At 42.0% G+C, this 8,297-nt stretch overlaps 1 protein-coding gene across 2 annotated transcripts in view; it reads right to left on the bottom strand.

The window, feature by feature from the left end:
- SRCAP (Snf2-related CREBBP activator protein) overlaps nucleotides 1–8,297 on the bottom strand; it is a 37,441-nt gene that overhangs the window by 4,657 nt on the left and 24,487 nt on the right. For both annotated transcript variants that reach the window (XM_005882049.2, XM_005882050.2), the window contains 6 exons: nucleotides 4,737–4,999; nucleotides 4,395–4,597; nucleotides 2,655–2,824; nucleotides 2,308–2,504; nucleotides 2,099–2,213; nucleotides 1,769–1,888 (listed from right to left, as the gene is read on the bottom strand). In XM_005882049.2, the coding sequence (XP_005882111.1) occupies nucleotides 1,769–1,888; nucleotides 2,099–2,213; nucleotides 2,308–2,504; nucleotides 2,655–2,824; nucleotides 4,395–4,597; nucleotides 4,737–4,999 (1,068 nt within the window). The remainder of the gene's footprint in view (nucleotides 1–1,768; nucleotides 1,889–2,098; nucleotides 2,214–2,307; nucleotides 2,505–2,654; nucleotides 2,825–4,394; nucleotides 4,598–4,736; nucleotides 5,000–8,297) is intronic.

Genomic DNA, 8,297 nt, shown 5'->3' with positions numbered 1-8,297 from the left:
TGGGCTGAAAGGACTGGGGGACTCCAGTGGGGCTGACGGGAGTGGGCGCCGCCATCTTGTGGCTATGGGCGCCACCATATTTGTGAAGGTGTGACAGTTAATTTGCATATTCTGTCTATTAGCTAGGATTAGAGGCCCAGTGCATGAATTCGTGCATGGATGGGATCCCTCAGCTTGGCCAGCAATTGAGGCCAGTCAGGGGGAGAGGCTGCGGGAAGTTGGCTGGCTGGCCCCGCCCCTGATTGGGGCCCATCAAAACCAGGTTGGGCAAGGGGGAGAGGGGCAGCGGGAGGTTGGCTATGGGAGCACACTGACCACTGGGGGGCAGCTCCTGTGTTGAGCGTCTGCCCCCCGGTGGTCAGTGCATGTCATAGTGACTGGTCATTCCGGTTGCAAAGGTTGCTTAGGCTTTTATATATATAGATATGAATAACCCATGGACACAGACTGTAGGATCGTAAAAGCCTGGGGTGGGGAGGGGAGTGGGCTACAGGAGGTCAATGTGGGGGAGAGAGGGACATATGTAAAATTTTCAACAATAAAAAAATTTTTTTAAGGCAGAAAGTTTTAAAAATAAAATTCTATTTTTGTACTGAGATGTCTCATGGCAATAGACTAACCACATCTAATCTTTCCCTTGAGATATGATGGGAGCTTATAACCAAGTCACTGAAGGAAGTAGCCTAGAGTATGGTCAACCATGAGAAGGCACTAGGTAGAGAAAAACATTTCCATGACACTCTACATCTGTAGTTCCTAAACATTCGTTTACTTCTGAAGAGCTCTGAAAAAATACATATGGTCAGACCTCACCTCCTAAAATGATTTAGATTTTCAGACGAGGTCCAGGAATCAATCCTTTTAAAAGCTTTCCAAGTGATTCTATTATGCATCAATGTTTGGAAAATGAGTTCTACCCATGTACAAAACACTTCTTTTTTAAAAAGAAATATATTTTTATCGATTTCAGAGAGGAAGGGAGAGGGAGAGAAAGATTGAAACATCAATAATGCAGAGATTCATTGATCAGCTGCCTCCTACACACACCCTACTGGGGACCAAGCGTACAACCTGGGCATGTGCCCTGACTGGGAATTGAACTGTGACCTCCTGGTTCATAGGTCGACGCTCAACCACAGCCACACCAGCCGGGCAACAAAGCACTTCTTAATCCACAATGTCATTTAACCTCAGTTACTTCCTTGTCATTAGCATTTTAGAAAAATGGAAAGTGAGGCTCAGAAGACTAAACAGACTTAGCTTAACAAATACAATTACTAAAAAGAACTGCTGGCCCTGGCCAGTGTGGCTCAGTTGGTGATCATTCCACGCACTGAAGGGTCACTGGTTCGGTCCTAGTCCAGGCACATGTCCAGGTTGCGGGCTTGATCCTGGATTGGGGTGCATGCAGGAGGCAGCTGATCCTATCAATGCTTCTCTCTCACATCAATGTTTCTCTCTTTCTCTCTCCTCCCTCCCTCTCTAAAATCAATAAAAAGATATTTAAATAAATACGTATATTTATTGTTTTGTTTTAAAAAAAGCACTGCTGCTTTTTTTAAACTTAGAAAAGTTAGAAATAAAAACTAAATCCTGTCTTTTTCTATGAAACCATGTGAATAAACAATCTATTCACAACTATCAAAGGCCAACTGTAATTTGAGAAGCAGCAGAAATAGTTCTTTCCCCCTGGACAAACTCAACAGATCCAAAGACAACACACACTGTAACCATTAGCTCTCCTCTAGGGACCGCCCACTTTTTTCACCTGCTCCAGGATGTGGGTCTGCTTGCTGGCCACAGTTTCTTCCTCCTCTTCAGAGGCAGAGGGTACAGAGGAGCCAGATGACTCCTCCAGGGGCATATCAAACAGCTCTCGGATGGTCTGCTTTGGAAAGAACAGAAGAAAAAATGTCAGAGTCAATGGAATGCTGGTCCCAGGCCTACAACTATGAATCTGATGATGGTTCTTAGAAGTATCAGGTGCCACTGGTTGAAGAAGCAGGTCTGTAGAGGTCAAAGCATCCTCTTTCATAAGCAGGAGTAACTCTTACAGGCAAAGCAGTTCTACCTTCCATAGACTGGAAGATAGTAGTACCTGTTTAAAATATGCTGTGGTAAAGTTGCCTCCCTCAATGGCCATGTCTCCCAACATTCTCTTCTGATTTGCCTTTTTTAGGATGTTCTCCTCCACTGTCCGTTCACTGATAAGCCTAGGGGTTGATGAAAGCCATGGGTAAACAGCCAAATACATCAATAAAATCCTTCCAGCAAAGGGGAAGCAAGGTAGGGGAGACTAGGCAATACCTATAGATGTGAACATCTCGGGTCTGGCCAATTCGGTGACAGCGATCCTGGGCCTGAGCATCCATGGTGGGATTCCAGTCGCTGTCATAAAAAACAACAGTGTCTGCTCCCGTCAGGTTCACGCCCACACCCCCACTTCGAGTTGATAGGATGAAGCAGAATATACGTTTGTCTGCATTGAATCGTTCCATCAAGGCCTAGAGGGAAAGGGAAAAAAAAGATAACATTGGGAGAAATCCCCAAAAATAGACCCAAGGCTTAGTAGGGCCCCTTCTTGGACCCCCAAGGCCTGGAAAAAGGAGACAGAAGCTGAGGTGAGTCTCTAAGGGCTGCAATGCCTGGATTACCTGTCTCTGTTCAACTCTAGTAGACCCATCCAGACGCAAGTAGAGGTGGCCGTGGTAGGTTAGAAACTGCTCCAATACATCCAGCATCCGGGTCATCTGGGTGAATATGAGTACTCGGTGGCCCTCCACCTTGAGCTGTCGCAACAGCACTGCTAACGTTTGCAACTTTCCTGAAGAGATATGAAGGGGTGCAGGGAGCTAGCTATAAACTGGAATGAGGAGAACACTTAACACTGAAAGGCTGTAGTTGAATGGCAACCAAAATTTTAGGCCAGGATTTCAATTAGCACAGGATACCAAAAAATCTGAATTAACCTATTTTCTTTCCCTAAGGGTTCTCCTCTTCAGTCTGCTTCTGTCTTGGATTTAACTTCTATAGTCTTACTAGGGGTAAGGTAATATACACCCTCACGGGGGGAAAGTAATCTGCAGTAGTTTGAGCAAGAAATTTTTAAGTACTACAATGAGTTATACCAGCTGAATCACAGGACAGATTCACAGAATAAATATCAACAAATCCCCCGATTCATGGTTTACAGACAGGGATTGAAGGTCACCAAGATCAGAACCATAGAGGCAAGATCTTAGGTTATCTTAGTTCAACCTCCCATCAAACACAGAATTAACTTGTGAAACATTTCTAGTAAGTCAGTCTGAAACACTTTAACAAAGACTTTGAATTCATCTCCTCTGAATGATTTCAAACGTGTGTGTGTTTTTTTACTAAAATATATATTGCGTATAGTAATAAAAGTTCTGCTGACTTTCTTATAAGACATTTAGGAAATCTCCAAAAACATGTTACTATAGAAATATCTGTGCAGGACTGTGACAGAGCCATTCTTGGTTAACAGAACATGAATGACACTGTGGACACCTGGCAAGGCAAGCCTCAAACCAACCCAGAGAAGACAAATCATAAGTGATCCTAAATAAGCCAGAGTTCCTTTTTGCCATTTTCTTTTGACAGTGATTGCTCTAGGGATGGGCATAAGGCCCAATTTGAGCCAATGAATTATGAAGCAAAGTCAACTGGGAGGGCTTTCTTTCCCAAAAAAGAAGATTTGCTAGGAGTCTTTTGTCTCAACCCCTGGCTTCCTACTCAGAGCATTTGGTGTGCTCCCTGGAGTTACGGCAGCCATCTTCTGACCATGAAGAAATAAGCATGAGAATAAAAAGATAAATATTAAGGATGGTAGAAAGCAAGGTAGAAAGACAAGAAGGTCCTAGATACATGAAGACACCACTAATCTGCTGAACCAACAACACACCATTATTCTAATTGCTCATTAAGTCAACAATAAATGTTCACTTTTGGTTTTCTGTTACTTGCAGCCTAATGCATTCTAATCAATAAGATTATAACCAAAAGATAAGGATTCTTGTCTTTTCACAAAACAAAATTTACTATTTACTGTGCAGTCTTGTACAGCATAAATCTGAAAACTCCATGCTGTGCTATCTTGTTCGCCATTGAATCCCAAATGATTAGCAAAACAGATAGATGTTCACAAAATAATCACTGAACAAATAAATGAGTTAACACACATTTTCAACTTTCATCAAAGTCAAATTCATGAATGCCAAGAATCCAACATACGTCTACAATTCTCCATCTTTCCCATAAGCATAACCTAAAAAAACTGTCTAATGTTTAATGAAATCTACCAAGACCTTATGTACAGCATCCCTGAAAAGAGGAAAAGAGGTCAAGGGACCCTCACTGGTCAATGAACTCACCGCAATCGTACTGGATGAGCCTCAAGTCAGGGAACTGGGTGCGCATGTTACACACAATACGGTGCAAAGGACGAGCCCGGGGCCAGAGCTCACAGGCCAATTGCTCCTGGAAGGCTGCCTGACGTGGGGCCAGCCAAGGAGGTGGGTGGCAGGCATGCAGGGAAGGGGGAGGTGCCTCCACAGGAGGCATGACAAAGATGAACCTGCAAAAGGAAGAAGGCAAGCAGTATAAAAGATGGAACTCTGTAGAGTCCCAAGAGATAGCACCTTCAATATCCCTAACCACTACATCCACTCAGAGGCCCCAAGACCCTCTTCCCATGAGCACTTAGCCCTGCCAACCTCTCAATGATTTCAGACAGCTGGTCTAGGCGTTGCTGAGGAAACAGTACAGCCCGGCGGGCAGCCTCAGTATAAGTCCAAAAGGTGGGGTGGCTGGGGCGAGAACAAGGGCCGATGGGGCTGGCAACAGGTTGGGGCAAGGTACAGAAATCCAGGACTTCAGTCCCATACACGGGTGCCAGGGCCCCATGAGCCTCACTAAGTTGGAAAATCCGTTCCAGGCGTTCAGACCGCTGTCGTTTTCGCTTTTCCTCTAGAGAGTCCTGGGGATGAGAGAAAAAAAAAAAACAGAAAAAGTAATCAGTGTCCTCATAGAAAACCTGACAGTTCCTCCCACAATTAAACAATCTATGGGAACCATAATATTTTAAAATACATTATGCTTTTAGTTTTCCAAGTCATCAAAGGGCATTATTCCTTTCACAATTTTTAAGTGAAGTTCTCTGCAAAAGAAAACTGATCTTTCCTTGTATGCTACCAAAGCAGAATGCCTGAATATTCAAATTTAAGATCTGCATTCCAACAATCTTATAAAATAGATGATTTGTGGAAATTTTCCTATATAACATTTAACTCCAAACATTCAATTAATTTATCTTCTTGCAGTATATCAAAAACAAGTATTAAAAGCCTTCCTCAAATCACTGACCAGGATACAGAGAGGCTAATCAAATCCACAGCAGGTTTCTGTCAAGGGCCAGACTGGAATGAACTGGGATGGGAACATAACCAGGTATTTAATATCATCACTCTGAGAGAGAAAAGGGGAGTGCCTGGCAGGATATCTCTATGACTTTGATCCAATCCTTCCCCATTTGTTGTGCTTCCAGTTTCACAGGTTATAAAACCACCTCTCTCTATATATAGTATATATTTTAAGCACTTACTACACTTGCAATTTTACTTTGTAAGAAAGGAAAGGGGATATTTTTGATGTCTTCTACCCACTAAATTTAAGGCCCATATATCATGGACCATATCTGATCTTGTTAACTATAATCACCCACTACCTAGCTCAGTATCTGGCACAAAGTAGGCTCTCAATAAATCTGTTAATAGAATGGATCCCAGAAAATGGTCCTAAAAAATAGCAGTGCCTCCAAGATTTTTTAATCCTCACTCGAGGATTATGTTTTCATTGATTTTAGAGAGAGAGAAAAGTAGGGAGAGGAGAGAAACACCGATCTGTTGCCTCCCGTACACACCCCAACCAGGGATCAAACCCACAACCTGGGTATGGGCCCAAACCAGGAATCGAACCCGCAACCTTTCGGTGTATGGGACAATGCTCCAGCCAACTGAACCACACTGGCCAAGGCCCAAATCTCCCTTTTTGATGGCTACATCAAGCATAACCTCTTGGCTCCTTGTGATCTAAGTGAGGAAGCATCCTAACACTGAGAAAAATCAATCCAGGTGAGTTCTCAAATAGTAGCAAAATAGGAAAGATTTGCAAATCATATAACTGAAAAGGGGCTTGTATCTAAAATATATAATGGACTCTTATGGCTCAATAATAAAAATAGAATAACCCAATTAAAAAGGGCAAAGGATCATAGATATTTCTTCAAAGACTAGAGGCATGAATTCATGCACGAGTGGGGTGGGGGGGAGGGGGGGATGATTGGGGCCTCAATCGGGCTGGTTGGTCGCTGCAGTGTGCATCATAGCCACAGGTTGCTTGGCTTTTATATATATAGATACACAAATGGTCAACAACCACTTAAAAGATGCATAACATCATTAGCCATCAGAAAAATGCAAATCAAAACCATTAGGTTCTACTTCATACACACTAGAATGTAATAAAAAAGACAAATAACAAGTGTTGGCAAAGTTGTGGAGATCCTGGAACCACCCTTACAGGCTGCTGGTGGGAATGTAAAATGGTACAGCTACACTGGAAAACAGTTCGGCAGTTCCTCAAACAATTAAACGTAGTTACCATAAGGCCCAGCAATTCCAGTCCTAGGTTTACATTCAATATAATGGAAAACATGAAAAGACACAAGATCTTATTTCATAGCTGCATTATTCATAACAGCCAACAAGTGAAATAATTCAAATGTCCCTATCAACTGATGTAGGAAATGTGCTATATCCATAAAATGGAATATTTAACAATAAAAAGAAATTAAGTACTGATATGTGCTATAACATGAATGAACCTCAGGAACATTAAGCCAAGTGAAAGAAGCCAATCACAAAAGGCCATATATTATGTGACTCAATAGACAAATCTATAAAGACAGAAAATAAGTAGTTGCCGAAGGCTAGGAGAGATAGAGAAGTTTGGGGATGATGGCTAAGGTGTAAAGTTTCTCTTTAGGGCCATAAAAATGTTCCAAAGTAAGACTGTGGTAATGGCTGTACAACTCTGTGAATATAATAAAAGCCACTGAATGTGTACACTTTAACTGGATTAACTGTATGGTATGTGACATATTTCAAACTGTTTTAAGGAAAAAATAGTGTCAAAAAGCTGCTATCTACTTGCAGAGCAACCAAAATTTAGCATAGACCATGGGCTGTCACACTTGGGCCAGGATCTAGGTTCTGTTTTACTTCCAACAAGCCAGACCAACTTGGCAGCACCAGAAAGACAAAAGGTGGAGTTAGTGGCACTGATGGAGGGTGGGGTACTGAGGCTGAGGCCAAGAATAAGCAGCAGCTCTGTAATAGAATGAGCAAAAGATAAGAAGGCCTGGGGGATTCACTAGAACTTTCTTCAAATTTGTTCCTGGGTTATTTACTTGAATCTGAGTTCTAAGTTTAACTTAACCAAACATATATGGAACTATTTATATGATAGAAAAACAATGGCTACCAGAAAGCTAAGGAAGTGATAGGGAACAGTTCTATTTTTTTTAATCATCAACCGAGGATATTTTTTTATTGATGTTTTAGAGAGAGAGGAAGGGAGAGGGAGAGAGAGAGAGAAACATTGATGTGAGAGAAAAACATTGATTGGTTGCCTCCCATATGCGCCTTGACCAGGGATTGAACCCGCAACCTAGGTATGTGCCCTGACTGGGAATCAAACCCGTAACCTTTTGGTGTACGGGATGACATTCCAACTAACTGAGCCACCCGGACAGGGCCAGAGTTCTTTTTATTGCCACTTAATTACCACGGAGGTAAAAAACTTTAAGAAATGGCCATCAAAGTCAGATGATGATCTTTGGGGAACTGCATTCCATGGTGTCATCCCTCCCTTAGAAGTTCAAATACTTGCTGATGGTAATGGTTTCAGCAACTGAAGAAAGTATGTCTCTAAGGACTGCCTCTTGTGGGGAAGAGGAGAAAGCAATGGAGTCAGCACATCTCTGTTCTCACAAGCTGTGTAACATTTATAACATCATTTAATAGGCTAGTTTCTTCATCTGTAAAATGAGGCAATTAAATGCCAACACTAACTCAAAAGAGTAAGCAAGAAGAAAGAGACCAGTGATAACAATAAGGCCTTCAACATATCAGTGAATAATAGTTTTAAAAGCACATTAGGTTCTCATTACCCCTATAAGTAGAACATGATTATTCCCATTTTACAGAAAATACAAC

This window comes from Myotis brandtii, unplaced genomic scaffold (genome assembly GCF_000412655.1).
Source record: "Myotis brandtii unplaced genomic scaffold, ASM41265v1 scaffold698, whole genome shotgun sequence".
Classification (NCBI taxonomy): Eukaryota; Metazoa; Chordata; class Mammalia; order Chiroptera; family Vespertilionidae; genus Myotis; species Myotis brandtii.
The sequence above is the reverse complement of the archived record's forward strand: the minus strand, read 5'-3'. Positions and strand labels throughout refer to the sequence as shown.